Below are 19,380 nucleotides of genomic sequence, written 5' to 3' on the forward strand. Positions count from 1 at the left end.
TACACTAAGCACAATTTATTACTGATAATACTAATAACAGAATCATTATAGACAATACTGAGATATAGAGAGGCAGTTTGTCCCTCCACTTAATAGACTGAGCTGTCACTGTTTTGACTCATCTTGTAACTCCTTTTGTTTCTCTATTTACAAACCATTCCCAGTGAGTTGATACTTCTAACCTGACCTGTGCAGAGATATTAGAAAATAAAGTTTGCTACATATACATGATCACAGAACTCCTCTGCCTGAAAGCTTCTGCTCTTAGAACAAAAGGCCAACTCCTGATGGTCCCTAGATCTATGTGGTTAGCTCCATCTCATTCCCTTCCCCCACCCCCCAAGCTCCACATTGCTTTTTGGTTCTCCCAATACTGTCTCCCTTACTTAGTTAATTCCCATTCATCTTTCCAACGTCAGCTCAAATGTCACTTTCTGGGGGAAACTTTCTTGGCTTCTCAAACTAGGCCAGGTCACCCAGTAGAGACTCCAGTACCTTCCTCGCACAGGTCTTACCAGGTGGCAATTTTACATTTAATTCTGTGCGCATCTGTTTATATGATCAACGTCTGCATCCTGCAAGTCTGGTTTTCCAGATTATTGTATCCCCAGGGCCTAGCATTTGTAGACATCTCATTCAACAGATAACTTTTAAGTGTCTGCATCACGTCAGGCATTACTGTAGGCCCTCATTTTGATTGATTGAGGTTCCCTCTTCCAGGCAAGTGAGGTGTTGCTATATTAAGATTTACTACTAAGCCGGCAAGGTAGCTCATGCCTGTAATCCCAGCACTTTGGGAGGCTGAGGCGGGTGGGTCATCTGAGGTCAGGAGTTTGAGGCCAGCCTGGCCGACATGGTGAGATCCGTTTCTACTGAAAAAAAAAATACAAAATTAGCCACGCGTGGTGGCGCATGCCTGTAGGCCCAGCTACTCAGGAGGCAAGGCTAGAGAATCGCTTGAACACGAGAGGCGGAGGTTGCAGTGGGCTGAGATTGTGCCATTGCATTCCAGCCTGGGCGATAAGGGCAAAATCCGTCTCAAAAAAAAAAGAAGATTTACTACTAAGAATTACTGCAGGACCTCAGGCTCAACTAATAGCTTACACATAAAATCACATCATAAGCAATAGAAATATGTTTTGCTCATATGCAAAGCAAAAATTTATAAAATGGCAACCATTAAAAGCATCGCCAGAGTCACAATTGTTCAAAGTCACTGAAAGACGTGTTCTGTAAAATAAACGTCCATTTGTAAAGCCAATCTTCATCGCCTAGGTTATAGACTTTTCTGGTTATATTTTGTCTATATTCTCAAGTACCAAGTTTATGAGAGAACCAAACATCTCTAAAACCCTCTTCAGTAAAGCCTTTTCATATGACAAAATACCCTCATCCATATTCTGTAGAGAAGACAACTGAGGAGCAGGGGCACTCCGGTGACCTCGTAAAGGTCGAATATGGGCCGGCGGGCGAGACCAGAGGCGCACGGCCCCCAGCCGAGCTGATGCCACCCTTCCCACCCAGTGTCCTCCCGCGCCCTCCAGGCCCCTTCCTCCCCTTCAGACCTACAGGTCCCCAGAGCCAAGGCGCCCGCCTGTCAAAAGATACCCGAGTCCTCCGCGCCTGGCGCCGGCCTGCAGCCCGCGCTCCTGGGGAGGCCGGGAGCGTTCCCACCACGGTCCTCTGACAAGCTCGTGGCTCGGCCAGCTCGGAGTCCGCCAGGACTGGGGAGACGGTAGCGCAGGCCAAGCCCCGGCCGCGCAGAACCAGTGCGCGCCGAGGCGACGCGGGCGGAGAGGAAGGAGCGCTGCTGCGCCCCCTGTCCGCTGCCACCCCAGCCCGCGCCTCAGCGCGAGTCGCGAGGACCCCGAGTCCCGGGTCCGCAGCGCCCAAGGGCCGCCGAGGCCTCCTCGCCCCTACTCCCGCCTCCACCTTCCCTCACCGGCCGGAAGACGAGGCACTCCACCGGGGGAGCGCGCCGAGGCCCGGGGGTGACCGCCTCGAACATGCTTGTCCCGGGCCCGGGGACGCTGTCGGTGTTAAAGGGGGCCCGCGGGCAATTGCTGCACCCGGGCTAAGAGCTGGGGTTCCGATTCGAGTGTTTGAGTAAACGCGTCGATATCATTAATAATGACAATTGCACAAAAGAAAATACGAAAGAAACCCCCTGCCCTGGCGCCTGACCAGGCCCGCCTTGGCGCGGAGCCACCGGCCCTTCTGGGTTTCGGGGCAGCTGGCAAGAGGGAGGTAGGCAGAGGAGGCGGCTCCGGGTCCGACTCCCGAGCTGACCAGGGCGGTGCGCCCGTGACTCCTGGCGGCGGCCCGGGCCCGGGTGCCGGCATGCAGGGTAAGGCAACAGCCGCCGCGCGCTGGTTCCCGGACCCTGCCCAGAGTGGCGTGGAGACCGACGGCAGCACGGGGGTCACCGGTATCCAGATGGACACCTCCCAATCGAGCTTTGTTCACCAGAGGGCTAGGCCTTTCTCTCCCTGGCGCTTCTCTTCCCCCTGCGACCCAGCTTTTCCCCCTACTCCTTCCCGGGAGAGCGGGCACCCATGCAGTGGCCTCCATCTGGACGCCACGGGGCTCCGGAGAGGCGATGACCCCTGGCAGCCCAGGCTGGTATAGAATTAAATAAAAATTTTGAATGCCCAGGTGGCTGCGCGTAAAGTGGCAGCAGGCCGGGACGGCGGCGCCAAGGTGCCCAGCGGAGGGCCAGGCGCTCAGGGCGCAAAGCCGGCTGCCACCTCGGCCCCTGTCCCCCGCCCCGGGGTACCTCTGGCCTGTCCGGTGGGGTCGGGTCGCTGCGGCCGCGGCGGAACCCGGCTCCGGACCTGGATCACAGCATCCAGCGCGCGGCCCGCGAGGCGCCTCCGGTTACCCTGGGGCCGGCGTCCCTCGTCCCATCGGAGCGCGCGAGGACAGCGCTCTGGACTGCGGTGCCCGGCGACAGGTCGTCGGATAGCATTGACAGCACCTTCCTTTCAAGGTGCTTTATGCCTGCCCTCTGCACGTGCGGAGGGCAGGGTGACCAACGCAAAAACCTGAGCTGCGCCTCCAGACCCGTGCGCCCCTTTGATGGGCATCTGTGGTGTTTATCTGTCCCCCGAAAGCGGTGACCGAAAAGTAAATAAATGGGCGAGAGGTGGTAAAAACCTGGCAGTATTTCCGCTCGTCCTGTCGCGAACTACATATCCCAGGGAGCCCGGGGCGCCGGGACGCGTGTCCACCCCGCCATCCACTTGGAGAAGGCCTTACTGAGCCTGGCTCGACGCACGGGCCAATCCCCTCGCCCTATACCTTGGCTGGAACCTGAGACGGATTCGCTCCCAAAAGATGCTCCAGTGGCAGGAGCAACTCAAGTTCATCATTGTCCTGAGAGAGAGGAACAGCGCGGTTCTCGGCCGGCAGAGCAGAACGCCGGGGGACCCTCACCTGGGCGCGCCCGGGCACGGGCTTTGATTGTCCTGGGGCTGCGGAGACCCGCGCGCCTGCCCTGCACGCCGGGCGGCACCCTTTGCGGTCGCGTTGGCTGCTGCAATCGGCCGGCGTGCCCCTGCCGAAGCCTCGACTGCTTCTGTCCACCTCTTACACTTCTTCATTTATCCGTGGATCATTTCGAAAGTCCGTCTTGTAAATGTTTAGCATTTTGCTACTTTATTGCTTCTTTCCGGCGACGGTTCCAGCACTCGCCGAGACCGGCGGAGAAAGGCAGCTGAGCCCGGAGAAGAGCGAAATATGGGGACCCGGGCTAAAAGCAGACGTCGTCCTTCCCGCCCGCTATTTCTATATTCAGGCAGTGGATACATCAGGGAATAAGTAAGTCGAGAAACGGCTCCTTACCTATTCTGGATGGCGGTTAAATCTGTTTCTCCCTTTAAGTTTTTTCTTTCCAAGAACTCGTTTCTCCACAACAGTTTAAATTCCAGGATATTTGGGTACCAGTTTTTCTCTGTAGCTGTAGAAATTCTTCCGAATTATAATATATGCAATATAATGTATTGTATATAACATATAAAATAATCTCCTAGCAATTTTGATTCGGATTCCCACATTATCAGGGCAAGACAAAGTCCCTCCACTTTGCTGGAAATACTGTTTCTAACTACTTTTCGCATAAGCTGTTATAAGGGATTTAAACCTAGCTGTTAGAGACTTGATGGGCTTCATCTTTCTCTGGTGCAGCTCTCAATTTTCAAGGAGACATCTGCAGGTAAGCATGTTTTGAAACTGAAAAAGAAAAATGAAGTACTATTTGAAACTTTAGAGTTCAGAAGGAAAGTATCGAAGTATTAATCTCCTATATGATTGTAACAAATATTTTGTTCCAATGAATTTAATACTTTAACATCATACTTAAAACTTATTTTTATGATTCATATACTTCTGAAATGATTGTCTTTATTATTGGTGGATGCTGACCATGTGTATTTCGTACAGAAAAAAATACTGGAATAAAAGGTTGTCAAGTGAAAGACAGGTTGTAAATTTTGTTATTTGGCAAAAGATGATACACTACCTACTACTTTGCTTTTGCCCATGGCTGAGCGTGATTTTTTTTTTTAAGACAGGGTTTCACTTCCTAGCCCAGTCTGGAGTGCAGTGGTGCAATCACAGCTCACTGTATCCTCAACCTCCCAGGCTGAAAGCTACCCTCCCACCTTAGCCTCCCTAGTAGCTGGGACTACAGGCACGTGCCACCTCGCCTGGCTATTTATTTTATTATTATTATTATCATTATTATTATTATTATTTGTAGAGACAGGATCTCACCTTGTTGCCCAGGCTAATCTCGAACTCCTGGCCTCAAGCAATCTTCCTGCCTTGGACTCCCAAAATGCTGGGATAGTAGGCATGGGCCACAGTGCCAGGCCTGAGCGTGATTTATAATACTGCTATTGTAAAGATTCATTGGCAGAGATTTTTCAAAATAGGATCATTATCTTTGGGACACCGTTTGATCACAAATATCCAGATGTGATGGCATGAAATAAACAAGTTGGTAAGAATATTTTTCTATATGGAATGCATGAGTATGTTCTATGCTTATATAGATTAGTAGTCTTAACGTATTCCATTGTGATTGTTTAATGAAACTGTTTCATGTTATCTTGGCCATTGTCGTCCTCATTTTTTTTAAATCTTTGATCCATCATATTCATTCTGGTACTAAAAGCATAAGAGAAAAAGAAGCAATTATATGTTAGAGGAAGAATGTGGAGGAGAATAATCAGCTTTCCAGACTGAAAAACATAATCTTTGTGTGTTTGTTCATTAAAATAATCTGTTTATTTTCCCCATCGCCTTTTCATCACAGATTCACATCTTCTCCAGGCGAAAAGGTCTTCCAGGTGAAAGTCTCAGCACCAGAGGAGCAATTCACTAGAGTGGGAGTCCAAGTGTTAGACCGAAAAGATGGGTCCTTCATAGTAAGATACAGAATGTATGCAAGCTACAAAAATCTGAAGGTGGAAGTTAAATTCCAAGGTCAGCATGTGGCCAAATCCCCATATATTTTAAAAGGTAATTTGGAATATAATTTTATACCAGCAGTATTTGAATAAAATAATATATGTTATTCCATCAACAAAAACAACTTGGCATGATATATATATACATATTTTTTTTTTTACTGAAAGAAAAAAAATAAAGGCTTTCTACTTGAAAGCTAAGTTATAAGTCCTGGTAAAAGACAAGATTTGAACGGAAATTCTGATTTGCTTAAGAGCAAGGAACATATTAGTAGAGAATTTACTCCGTGAAGACATACATTAGCAAGAATAATCAAGCTGTGTGCATGATCATATATGATACTTTCTTAATTGGAAATATATGACTTAAGTAATTGATAAGTGTTATTGAAATTTGATAGATCACTTCTATCAAATTTCAATAACACTTATCAATTACTTAAGTCATATATTTCCAATTTCAGATAGCTTGAAAGAGAAGGAGGGCACTGATGGTTGTTTTTTGTATTGTTCCAATGCCATTTTCCCAGAGATATTCTCTGACGTTTCTTTTTTTTTTTTTTTTTTTGAGACGGAGTCTTGCTGTGTCGCCAGGCTGTAGTGCAATGGCGCAGTCTTGGCTCACTGCAAGCTCCGCCTTCTTTGTTCAAGTGATTCTCCTGCCTCAGCCTCTCAAGTAGCTGGGACTACAGGCACGCACCACCATGCCCAGCTAATTTTTGTATTTTTAGTAGAGACAGGATTTCACCATGTTGGCCAGGATGGTCTCGATCTCTTGACCTCATGATCTGCCTGCCTCGGCTTCCCAAAGTGCTGGGATTACAGGCATGAGCCACTGTGCCCGGCCATTCTGATGTTTCTTATATAGGATGAGAGTACAGTTTTGTTACCTAGAGCCATCTCCTTCCCTCTTACAGGCGACAGTACCACAAAACAGTAGGGAAACAGTGTATATACAAGGGCAGAAATCTTGCCCCCCTTAACAACGGCAAGAAAAGTAAACTCTTTTTTTTTTATTTTTGTGAACTCTGCAGAGAAGTAAGAAAACGTAGATACTTTTTAAGAGTGTCTAGGCTCGGCCGGGCGCGGTGGCTCAAGCCTGTAATCCCAGCACTTTGGGAGGCCGAGACGGGCGGATCACGAGGTCAGGAGATCGAGACCATCCTGACTAACACAGTGAAACCCCGTCTCTACTAAAAAATACAAAAAAACTAGCCGGGCGAGGTGGCGGGCGCCTGTAGTCCCAGCTACTCGGGAGGCTGAGGCAGGAGAATGGCGTGAACCCGGGAGGCGGAGCTTGCAGTGAGCTGAGATCCGGCCACTGCACTCCAGCCTGGGCGACAGAGCGAGACTCCGTCTCAAAAAAAAAAAAAAAAAAAAAAAAAAAGAGTGTCTAGGCTCCTTTTCTGCATTCCGCCAGTACCGCCTGGTACAGTATCACCCACTAAACCTTAAAAAGATATTCCATTGTCAGCCACTGCCTGGGTTAGGTGGGGTCTGAGAATTATAAAAAGGAATAACAGTAAAACCTCAATGCAGATTGTAATTAACTTGTTATAAAATTAGTGAAGTGGACTGTTTTGAGAATTACTTTTGCTTCTTTTTGTTGCTGTTGTTGAGGCAGGGACTCGCTCTGTTGCCCAGGCTGGAGTGCAGTGGTGCAGTCACTGCTTACTGCAGCCTCAACCTCCTGGATTCAAGCAATCCTCCCACCTCAGCCGCATGAGTAGCTGGGGCTAGAGGCACTCACCACCATGCCCCACTAATTTTTGTATTTTTTGTAGAAACAGGGTTTTGCCATGTTGCTCAGGCCGGTCCCAAACCCTGGAGCTCAAGTGATCTGCCCACCTCGGTCTCCCAAAGTGCTAGGATTACAGGCGTGAGTCACTATACCCAGCTACTTTTGCTTCTTTTTTTTTCTTTTTTTTTTTTTTGAGACAGTGTCTCGCTCTGTCGCCAGCCTGGAGTGCAGTGGCGCAATCTTGGCTCACTGCAAGCTCTGCCTCCTGGGTTCAAGCGATTCTCCTGCCTCAGCCTCCCAAATAGCTGGGACCACAGGCACATGCCACACCACCTGGCTGATTTTTTTATTTTCATTAGAGACGGGGTTTCACCATGTTGACCAGTATGGTCTCGATCTCCTGACCTCATGATCTGCCCGCCTCGGCCTCCCAACATGCTGGGATTACAGGCGTGAGCCAGGGCACCCAGCCTACTTTTGCTTCTTAATAATTCTTAAACAACAACAACAAAAAAAAAAACAGAATAGCAGTTCCTTGTTTATTTTCATTGTTATTGATGATTTACTTATTGAGAAAAGTACCGTAGACACTTTAAGAACCTGTTTGTATAACAGACTATCAAAATATTAAATCATATCACTTTTGTCTTTCATTAAAATAGGTATGCCCCTCTGATACCCTTTTACCAGTATTTGGTTATTCTTCAGTCTACAAAACATAAGGAATAATGAGCTGTAATATATACCATAGACATAAACCAAGTATCTGTTGGCTTTCTTTTATTTTTTGAAACAGAGTCTCGCTCTGTCACCCAGGCTGGAGTGCAGTGGCACAATCTCCGCTCACTGCAACCTTCATCTCCCAGGTTCAAGCTGTTGTCATGCCTCAACCTCCCCAGCAGCTGAGATTTCAGGCACACACCACCATACCCAGCTAAACTTTTTTGTATTTTTAGTAGAGATGGGGTTTCAACATGTTGGCCAGGCTGGTCTCAAACTCCTGACCTCAAGTCATCCACACACCTCGGCCTCCCAAACTGCTGGTATTACAGACATGAGCCACTGCACCCAGCCTTTATTTGCTTTCTTTTGAACTCAATGCAAAGTAGACATTATTATGAAAATATCCCAGAACTTCACTGTGAAGAGCTGTCAGAGGAGAAGACTGACTGACTTGCAATGCCCCAATATAGTAAAAATGTATTACTTTTTTTTTTCTTTGAAACAGGGTCTCACTGTCTTGCCCAGGGTGGAGTGGTACGAACATGGCTCACTGCAGCTTCAACGTCCTGGGTTCAAGTGATCCTCCCACCTCAGCCTCCCAAGTAGCTGAAACCACAGGTGCATGCCACCACACCCAACTAGGTTTTTATTTTTTGTAGAGACAGGGTCTCCCTGTGTTGCCCAGGCTGGTCCTGAACTCCTGGGCTCAGGCTGTCCTCCTGCCTCAGCCTCCCAAAGTGCTGGGATTACAGACATGAGCCCACCTTGCTGGCCTGTAATTCTCTTAAAATGTGTTTTCAATGAAAATGCTCTTCCTGTGTAACTAGGCAAAACTCATGAAGCCATATTATAGGTATTTATTACAAGTTTCAAATGCTGAGTGAAATTATCACTGTTGTGCTTTGTTATTCTTATGTAAATAGGGCCGGTTTATCATGAGAATTGTGACTGTCCTTTGCAAGATAGTGCAGCCTGGCTACAGGAGATGAACTGCCCTGAAACCATTGCTCAGATTCAGAGAGATTTGGCACATTTCCCTACTGTGGATCCAGAAAAGATTGCAGTAGAAATCCCAAAGAGATTTGGACAGAGGCAGAGCCTATGTCACTACACCTTGAAGGATAACAAGGTACAACATGCGATTCAGGTTTGCTTGTTTGTTTTAGTGATTTTTTTTCTTTTTTTTTTTGCTTGTTTTGAACATTTGGCTACAATTAGCTAAATCATGTTATAAACATCATTCGAATGAGCATTGTGACAAGCTTTTCCTCAGTGAAATCTGCCAGTGTTTTTAGACTAACATAATAAATGGTAAATTCTCTTTTAGGTTTATATCAAGACTCACGGTGAACATGTAGGTTTTAGAATTTTCATGGATGCCATACTACTTTCTTTGACTAGGAAGGTAAGTATATATTTTCTCTTAGCTGTAATAAATCATTTAAGCCCAGATTTTACAGGATAATTTTTCAAAATACCAATTCTAACACTATCAGCGTATTCTCTTCTAGAGCCTCATGATAATACTGTTGTGAAGCTTTCTGTTATTTCAGGTATCTGCGTTTGTTTCCTAGGACTGCCATAACAAAGTGCTACAAACTGAAAGGCTTAAAATAAATGTATTCTCTCGCAGTTATGGAGGCCAGATGTCCAAAATCAAAGTGTCAGCCAGGTGCCATGGCTCACTCCTGTAATCCTAGCACTTTAGGAGGCCGAAGCGGGTAAATCACTTGAGCCCAGGAGCTCGAGACCAGGCTGGGCAACATGGTGAAACCCTGTCTCTACAAAAAAATACAAAAATTAGCCTGTAGTAGTTTCAGCTAATGGGGAGCTGAGGCAGGAGGATTGCTTGAACCTAGGAGGTCGAGGCTGCATGAGCTCAGATCGCACCACTGCACTCCCAAGGCCTGGGTGACTGAGATCCTGTCTCAAAAAAAAAAAAAACTAAAGTGTCAGGAGGGCCAGTTCCCTCTGAGATGATCCTTTGCTTTCCTGCCCCTTCCTGGCTCCTGGCAGCGACCCTCCATCTTTGGTGTTCCCTGGATTGCAGCTGCATCCTCCCATCTCTGCCTCTGTCATCATGTGGGCCTCTCCCCTCATGTCTCTGGGTCTCTTCTTCTTATAAGGACACAGCACAGTGGATTAATGGCCCAGCCTACTCCAGTATGACCTCATCCTAACTAATATCTGCAACAACCCTATTTCCAAATAAGGTCAGTCTGAGACACTGGGGTTTAAGACTTCAGCATATCTTTTGCAGGGACACAATATTTTATAGAGGAAAGAAAAATGCCTTATCATAAAATTATTTTGGTACTAAACTAACTTTGAGTCCAAAGATGACTTGCCTTGTACTGAATCCCATTCCTTGAGATAATGGGCTTTTGTCGGGTTCTAGTGGAATGGTTTGAAAGTAATGTTAAAATAGTGGATGTGAAAGACTCTACCGACATTTTTACCAAATGTATATTTATTTATAATCCATTATAATATTTATTTATTGAATAATTTGCATGTATTTCTTGATTAAACTACTCATGGAAAATCATAATACCTTTCTTTTCGAGATTTCAAAGCACTTACAGTCTGTTAATTCTGAATGTAGGTAGTTATATAGCATCAATATTAAGCCTCCTTTAAACTAAGACATCAGAGTACTGTCTTACTTCTCTTGCTCCTCTGTGTCAATCTATGGGAAAATGAGAATGTTTTTCAGGACTTCAGTTTCTCAAGATGCTTCTCAGACTGATCAGTGCTGCTCTGGCCTTAAAAATATATATCTGTTGTTTTGTAAATACTCTGAACATTTTCTGTGACTAGATAAAACAGATCCTCTTTACATATTCATGTCATTTGCCAGTAAAGGAAGAAAGCATAGCTTGAAACTTACTATGTTGCTGTTGGTGTTAGGCTTCCTGAGTTAAAATCCTGGTCCCACTACCTACCTGGTGTATGTTTTTTAAAATGGAACCATTGGCTCACTAGCAAGAAACTAGGGTTAGAGTCCCAAGTGCTAATTTTTAAATTATTTTCCAATAATTCTCCTTCTCTTTGATCATCTCAGAGGCTGTTTGCAGTATTAGAACAGAGATTACTTTTGCCATTTCATCCCTTTCGTAGGGAACGTAGAATGCTTATACATGTGACCATATTCTGAAAAATTGCCCACTATTCAAACCAAGGTAATTATCATTACCTAAAACATATAACATTGGCCTTTCATGAATGCAATTTCAAATTTAAATTGATAAATACAATGTATTATCCAATGCAGGAAATGTGAATAAGCTTCTTGTTTTGTTTTTTCTAGGTGAAGATGCCAGATATGGAGTTCTTTGTTAATTTGGGAGACTGGCCTTTGGAAAAAAAGAAATCCAATGCAAACATCCATCCGATCTTTTCCTGGTGTGGCTCCACAGATTCCAAGGATATCGTGATGCCTACCTACGACTTGACTGATTCTGTTCTGGAAACCATGGGCCGGTGAGAGAGAAGTCAGGGTTGGCTCAGAGCCTTGGTTTTCTTTCTTTGGTGAGTTCTTTTCCAGCAACCTTTGTGATATGATGATTTGGGAGGAAAATCTGTTGCACTTTGTCTTCTAGGGTGAGTCTGGATATGATGTCCGTGCAAGCTAACACGGGTCCTCCCTGGGAAAGCAAAAATTCCACTGCCGTCTGGAGAGGGCGAGACAGCCGCAAAGAGAGACTCGAGTTGGTTAAACTCAGTAGAAAACACCCGGAACTCATAGACGCTGCTTTCACCAACTTTTTCTTCTTTAAACACGATGAAAGCCTGTATGGTCCCATTGTGAAACACATTTCATTTTTTGATTTCTTCAAGGTATGACTTAATCAGTGGCTAATCTTTTTTGTTTTTCTAATGTATTTGTACATAGTGCTTTGGGAAGGGAAATTGAGGCCTGCAAATTACAAGAGGTGGGAGAAGTTCACACAAAATTGAGTGAATATCGAGGCATGGGGGTGCTGGGGACTGTTTTGGCAACCAGGATCTGCCCTCACTGCCCAGTCTTGACATTAAATGTGCATCAAGGGAGTTTGGAGCCTGGATAGAGCTATAATTTTTTTGCAGCTAACCCTTGAGATAAGCACATGTCACCTCCAAATATGTTTTTAATAATACTTACATGTAAGTCATTTTACAAATACTTTCCCCAGAGCCATGTTATCACCACAGAATAAGGAAGATAGAAACTATTTGTTTCTTATCAGGCCTTGTGGTAGGGAATGACTTGAAACCTGTCCAAATGTTCTGCCTGGGAATTAGGGTTTGCTTTCTGTGTCTAGAATGTGGATTCCCCGTGTTTCCTGGGGAGCAGTCCTTTTTCTAACAACTCCGTTTTTAAGGCAGTAGGCAGCACCCTGCTCTTTAGACCATGTAGCTGTTTCTGAAGTCCCCCACGGTAGAAAGAGAGGTGGGGAAAAGGTCGTCATCTGTCCTCTGTATGTGGGAAGACAAGTGATTAAGGAGTTCTGTCTGCCCTGTAGATGACCAGGTTTTCTTTTGACGGGTTGTGTTGAGGCAGGTTGACCTAAAGAATGTTATAAGTTGAATTGTCCATATTTTTCTATATGCATATCCCAAAGATTTTTGAAAGAAATGATTATAACAAAAGTGAAAGGACACTAGCCATCCTTCCTCAGTGGAGGGATGCTGCATCCTGCCTTGGCTTTATTCCTGCCTGTTGAATTTTCTGCAACTAAAGATGATAGATTACTACAGTTCTATGAATATTTTTATTCATAGGTGTTCTTGCTCCACAGCTTGCTAATTTCTTTAAGACATATGTCTGGGTGTTTAAAAAACATGGTTAGCCAGGCGTGATGGCTCACGCCTATAATCCCAGCACTTTGGGAGGCTGAGGCGGGCAGATCACCTGAGGTCCAGGGTTCGAGACCAGCGTGGCCAACATGGTGAAACCCCATCTCTACTAAAAATACAAAAATTAGCCGGGCGTGGTGGTGCGTGCCTATAATCCCAGTGACTTGGGATGCTGAGGCACAAGAATCACTTGAATCCAGGAGGTGGAAGTTGCAATGAGCTGAGATCACGCCACTACACTCCAGCCTGAGTGACAGAGCGAGACTCTGTCTCAAAATAAATACATAAATAATATGGTTAACATGGCTCAGAATGTGCCATCATATGTTTGCAATCAATAAAGTAGTAGGAGAATTACAAAAAGTCACAAATGAATCCATCCTTCCTTATGTTGTAGCCTTAGGACAACAATATGATTTTATTGGCTGCTTCAACACCAGATTTGTATCCTCCTTTGTAAAATTTAGGAGCACATCAAGCATTTAGCTCTAGATCAACCTGTTGTATAATGACGCTTACTAAATGGCAAAGGCAGAGCATGGAAGCTGGCCAAATTGTGTCTGAGGATTGCAAAGGTTTATGTGTGGGTTGGGAAGGAAAATAGAGTGGAGAAAAGGAAATTTAATGGAGGTTCTTAGACTTTACCATTGTTTTGCAGCATAAGTATCAAATAAATATCGATGGCACTGTGGCAGCTTACCGCCTGCCATATTTGCTAGTTGGTGACAGTGTTGTCCTGAAGCAGGACTCCATCTACTATGAACATTTTTATAATGAGCTGCAGCCCTGGAAACACTACATTCCGGTTAAGAGCAACCTGAGCGATCTGCTAGAAAAACTTAAATGGGCAAAAGATCATGATGAAGAGGTAAGGTTAGTCTCCTTGAAGGCTTATTTCCACTTGTTTCCCAATATCATGGGTCCCTTTGAAATGTATTGTAGCTGGAGAGCATCCAGGATGTTCACGTAATAGACTTTGTCCTGTAAATGGGAAGCTGCCTGCTCATGGATGGCACGGCAGTTCCTCTGGGCTGAACACAGCGAGCACTGCATCTTACATTAACTCTCCACTCCGCATGTGAAATAAAAAACTAGGCTGGGTGCGTTGGCTCACGCCTGTAATCCCAGCACTTTGGAAGGCTGAGGCAGGTGGATCACCTGAGGTCAGGAGTTTGAGACCAGCCTGGCTAACACGGTAAAACCCTGTCTCTACTAAAAATACAAAAATAAGCCGGGCGTGGTGATGGGTGTCTGTAGTCCCAGCTACTGGGGAGGCTGAGGCAGGAGAATTACTTGAACCTGGGTGGGAGGTGGAGGTTGCAGTGAGCTGAGACCACACCATTGCAGTCCAGCCCGGGCAACAAGAGTGAAACTCTGTCTCAAAAAACAACAACAACAACAACAACAACAAAAAGTTGAACTGTGGCCTTGATTACACTTTCTCTTTCAGTAGGATTGCTCTGAGCCACAAGCATTACCTCCACTAGCAATGCGAAAATTATAAGATGGCCAGTCTGGCAGGTGTCACTAACTGGCTACAGGTTAAAATGAGGGATTGATTCAGAAGTAGATGCAGCCATAAATAGATAAATAAAGAGGGATGGAATGCAATAAACTTTAAGCTAATTGTTTGCTGAAATTTGTGAAGGCAGTGTGCTAAGCTTCATCTTGCGTTTACAAAGTCATCATTAGTTTGCTTGGTGTACACCTTGTCTCTCCAAGAGAGGCTTAATTCTAGAAGGTCCATTATGACTTCTGAAACTTTCAAGTCTTAGAAACCTCATTCCGATTTAAACAAACATACTCTGTTAAATGTTCTGTTTACAACATGAGACTATCCCCAAAGATATTATTTCCCGCAATTGCCTCAATGTATACGTACTGTGAAGAGCAGTTTGCAGATGCCTGCGTGGGAAAAATGGATTCTATTACAGGACTTTATCATTGTTCTTCCTGTAGGCCAAAAAGATAGCAAAAGCAGGACAAGAATTTGCAAGAAATAATCTCATGGGCGATGACATATTCTGTTATTATTTCAAACTTTTCCAGGTCAGTATTTTCTAAGAAAATTATCACATAACTTATAAGTAGACATGTTAAAAACAAATAATATTTTACTTAACAATTTCTAAACATATGTTACTATAGGGAGATACATATATATATGTATCAGAAGTATATATATATACTTCTGTGGATGAAAATCAGAGACAAATATTAAGTAATCATAAAAATAGTTGAAAACCAAAGATTAGCTAATGGAAAATGTTATAATACTAAGTGAAAAGTATTAATATTAGAACTATGTGATGTTTGACTAAGAAATTGGCCTCTGTGTAGGCACAGTTATGGTGCATAGATTTGTATGTTCTCTTTGTGTTACGTTGCTGCTGCCTCACCGTATCTTTGTCTAAACAGTGCCAAGTGTGTTTGGGCCTCTTGTCCTGTCTCCATATGAGCCATGATTTCCCTTGGAAATTATTTCCATGGACCCAAGCATTTAGAGATTGTAATCAAGCATATCTGACCATTTAAAGGACTCTTTTCAAAATGTGGTAGTAGGCTGGGTGCAGTGGCTCACACCTGTAATTCCAGCACTTTGAGAGGCTGAGGCGGATGGATCACCTGAGGTCAGGAGTTTGATACCAGCCTGACCAACATGGAGAAGCTCCATCTCTACTAAAAATACAAAAATTAGCTGGGCATGGTGGCACACACCTGTAATCCCAGCTACTCGGGAGGCTGAGACAGGAAAATCACTTGAACCAGGAGGTGGAAGTTGCAGTGAGCCAAGATCACACCACTGCACTCCAGTCTGTGTGACAAGAGTGAGATTCTGTCTCAAAAAAAAGGTAGTAAACAAGTTCTTGGCTAATAATAGTACTAGATCTAGAGTAAGATTTTTATCTCACAGTTGCAGATACTGAGCCCCATATCTGAGGCTCTGGTGCAGATCAAAGTTGATGTATTTCTGGCCTGTACTGGCTCCTCCCCATTTTGTAACCTTCCCTTGATGGAGGGAAGTGGAGGATAAACCATGTAAAATGAATAAACTCGGGGGATTTACCATGTGAATTTCTAAGCATCCATGGGGCAGTGTTCATTCATTCAGCATAGGTACTTAGCACAGTGCCTTACTCAGAGTAAGCATATGATAAATGAAGATGATGATGGAGGCTTGTGCAAGCCATGATAAGGAAAGCAGAATGGTCTCTGTCTTCACATTCTCAGTCTAGGGAAGATTGTGTGCAAAATTATTTTTACCGTAAGGCAGAAGATGGTTGAAAAAAAAAAGTCATGGAAATGTAGGATAGAATAAAGAGATATCTGTTAGGAATAGGCAGCCAGTGTTCATCCTCTCAGATGCTCTACTGTTGGTGTTCAGAACTAGTATATTTGACAGACTATGCAGATCACAGTTTGACACACATACGTTAAATGAATCATAGTCTTTATATATTCTAGCCTGTCTCATTGGGTGGATATAAAGTGTTGTATAAGGAATGCTTTTATGTTGTTGCTTAAACAGGAATATGCCAATTTACAAGTGAGTGAGCCCCAAATCCGAGAGGGCATGAAAAGGGTACAACCACAGACTGAGGATGACCTCTTCCCTTGTACTTGCCATAGGAAAAAGGTAACCAGAACTGAACTTATGACCAGTGTCAGAATAAAAACGAACATTGATCCAAACTTGCATTTATTCTTATAGTCATTCAATCAGGCAGCAAATATTTGAGTTCCTCTCGAGGTCTCCAAGCAATTCAGTCTGCCAGAGAGATAGGTATAGAAGACAGCAGTGCTCAAGAAAGGATGCTACAATGCAGATAATTGAGAAGACATGATAGCTCCCTGGCAAAGTGGAGGGAAGCCTTTTATAATGTGAGGATCCAGTTCACACCCTAGTTGAATGGATGCTTACAGTCTGGAAAATATTTTCATGTGTATCATCTGATGCACTCATCTCCTCATAAGTTTGGCAAAGTTCATCATCCCAGTTTAGAGAAGGAAAAATATGTAACCACGATTATTGATGTTTTCCAATTCTTCATTTGAAAGTCATCTCTGTTGATACCACTACTTAAGGATCTCATTGATAAAAATGAAAGTCAGGCTCACATCCAGACTTTTAAGGTAAAAAGGACCTTAGAAGTCATCCAGTAAATGCCTTCATTTTATGGTTAACAAAACTGAGCCCTAAAAGGAATTGTGCTCAAAATCACAGTCTAGCTGGATTATAGCAAAGCAAAAACCAATCTCTCATCATCAGATTGTGATTGTGTGTGTTTGTATATAAAGACATAGTGTGGCAGGAGACTGTTGCTTTGATTATGATTTCTGTTTGAAGGAATGTAAATTGCATAAAACAGAGTGTATATGTGTGTTTGTGTGTATGTGTATGTGTGTGTGTAACATATGCTGACTTGACATTTTAAGCAACATAATTAGGTCTCTGAATGGACAAGTTCAAAATTGTGGTATTATAACCAAAGACAAGAAGGCAGATTTGGCAATTATTATGTCTACCTCTCAAGGAGGTGTAAAAGGAATTAAGGTGAGGCCGGCCCCAGTGATGTGACAGAACCAGCGTATATGAGCTCACCCATTGATAAATATTCAGGAATTTTGCATACTGGTTAAATTTTTGGTAGTTTGGAATCAGCCTGATAGGAGTATTTACACCATGACAATCAGCACATGCTACAAATCAGAATTTTGGTTGTTTTATTTTTGTCTTTGTTTTTTGTAGAACTCATTTACCAGTAACCAACTGGCCCTCAAAGGTAGTTCATCATCATTGTTAACTCTATCAGTGCTCCAGGTCCATAAAAATCAGTTAAAACCAATGACAAAACAAGAATTGCCAAATTGAAAGCTTCCCCCTCACCAATCTGTGATTAGGTATCAGAACACTTCTCACTTTGGCTCTAAGTGAGACTAGGCAGCTTCCTTGCTCCACTTCTGCTCAATTGTTTATCTTCATCTACGTGATTGAGAGGAGGTACCCAGCCAGTATCTTCCACTGATTAGTAGAAGTTAGGAGCCAGAATGGTAGCTTTGTTTATTTTTCACTCATTGTCTATCCTAACCTTTCACCACCACTGTTCATAACACAAGGCCTTTACAGTAGTACAGCCCGTGGAAGTTTGGGTTCCTTATCAGTAGGCTATGGAACATAATGTGATTTTACCCTTAGCTGACTCTGGGCCTCTGGAAATAGTCCCAAGCCCTAAAAGCCTCTAGCGGCAGCTTGGCTCCCTCTCATCTTTACAGGAAAATAATTAACAAATGAATGTAAGTCTTCTTCACTTGTGTAAGACTTCTTGATAGCTCTAAATATTTTGCTTCTTAATTGCAGACCAAAGATGAACTCTGATATGCAAAATAGCTTCTATTAAAATAATGGTGCTCTGAAGACTCTTCTTAACTAAAAAGAAGAATTTTTTAAAGTATTAATTCCATGGACAATGTAATATCTGTGTGATTGTCTGCAGTATGAAGACACGTTTCTACTTATGCAGTATTCTCATGACTATACTTTAAAGTACATTTTTAGAATTTTATAATAAAACCACCTTTATTTTAAAGGCCTATGTTGTGCTAATTATTAGCTGTGTTTGGAACAGGGAGCAGTAAAAACAGAGGGAACCTGGGTCCTTGATGCACAGCAGCCCAGACCACCTGCCCAGACTGGTTTTAAATGACAAAGCAATGAACCCCTGTCTCCTTTTAAGCCTTATTCATTTTTTATATGTGGACAGTACTTCACCATATAAATATGATCACTTTATATTACCATTCCATTGCAGATGGACATTTGGATTCCTCCCATTTGGGGGAAATGTCAATCAGTGCTGCAGTGAACATTCTTATTCATGTTTCTTAGCCACTTTGATTAGAAGTGGAATTACTGGGTTATAAGGGATGTACATCTGTTATTTCACTAGATATTGTTAAATGACTCCAAATTGGTTGTCCCAGTTTATGCTCTTTCTAGGGCTGTACAGAATTTGCAGTTGCTTTACTTTCTTGGTAACAGTTGATATTATCAGACTGACAAATTTTTTGCCAGTCTGATTAGTACACAATGGTAACACGTTTTAATTTCCTTTTCTCTGATTATTAATGAGGCTGACCATTTTGTGGTTATTAGCCATTTGTGTTGCCTTTCCTGTAAAATTTTTAATTATTTTCCTACTAAGTAGTTCGACTTTCTGCTGGATTCATAGACATATATTTTGGAGTTAGTACTTTGTGGTATATGCTGCATACGTTCTACTTTATGGCATGTCTTAGACTCTCATTTCAGTGTCTTTTAATGCTCAAAAGATTATGTTTTTGTTTATTTGGGTTTTTTTTGTAGAGATAGGGTCTCACTAGCTGGTTATTTAATGTAGCTAAGAAAACTGTAGATTCTTACATATATTCTGTACCCAACCCCTTAACGAACGATTTTATTAGCTCTAATACATTTCACTTGTTTTTTCTCAAACACAATCATATTTGAAAGTGACAGTGTATCTTCTTTACCATATTTATAATCTTATTTATTTTCTATCCTTATTGCATTGGCTGGAACTTCTAGCATAATGTTGAATAATTGTG

General features: G+C 43.3%; 2 protein-coding genes across 11 annotated transcripts in view; one reads left to right on the top strand and one right to left on the bottom strand.

The window, feature by feature from the left end:
• BIVM (basic, immunoglobulin-like variable motif containing) overlaps nucleotides 1-3,248 on the bottom strand; it is a 41,528-nt gene extending 38,280 nt beyond the window's left edge. For 4 of the 9 annotated variants that reach the window (XM_033177310.1, XM_033177308.1, XM_033177307.1 and 1 more), the window contains exon 1: nucleotides 1,566-2,783. The gene's annotated coding sequence lies outside the window, so the exon portion shown is untranslated. Of the gene's footprint in view, nucleotides 1-1,565 lie in introns of all 9 variants that reach the window. The other 5 variants (XM_033177315.1, XM_033177309.1, XM_033177314.1 and 2 more) reach the window with 4 other exon arrangements.
• POGLUT2 (protein O-glucosyltransferase 2) lies at nucleotides 3,224-18,364 on the top strand. Of its 2 annotated transcripts, XM_033177316.1 has the most exons (10): nucleotides 3,224-3,819; nucleotides 5,318-5,523; nucleotides 8,859-9,064; nucleotides 9,263-9,340; nucleotides 11,246-11,418; nucleotides 11,538-11,775; nucleotides 13,433-13,642; nucleotides 14,734-14,823; nucleotides 16,304-16,411; nucleotides 18,134-18,364. In XM_033177316.1, exons 1-10 carry the CDS (start codon nucleotides 3,638-3,640, stop codon nucleotides 18,149-18,151), a joined length of 1,509 nt encoding a protein of 502 aa, XP_033033207.1. In that variant the 5' UTR covers nucleotides 3,224-3,637; the 3' UTR covers nucleotides 18,152-18,364. The 2 variants fall into 2 exon arrangements, with proteins under 2 accessions (XP_033033207.1, XP_033033208.1); XM_033177317.1 differs by lacking the exon at nucleotides 14,734-14,823.
• The last annotated feature ends 1,016 nt before the right edge of the window (nucleotides 18,365-19,380 follow it).

The sequence above is a fragment of the Trachypithecus francoisi genome, unplaced genomic scaffold (assembly GCF_009764315.1).
Source record: "Trachypithecus francoisi isolate TF-2019V2 unplaced genomic scaffold, Tfra_2.0 Lachesis_group18, whole genome shotgun sequence".
NCBI lineage: Eukaryota > Metazoa > Chordata > Mammalia > Primates > Cercopithecidae > Trachypithecus > Trachypithecus francoisi.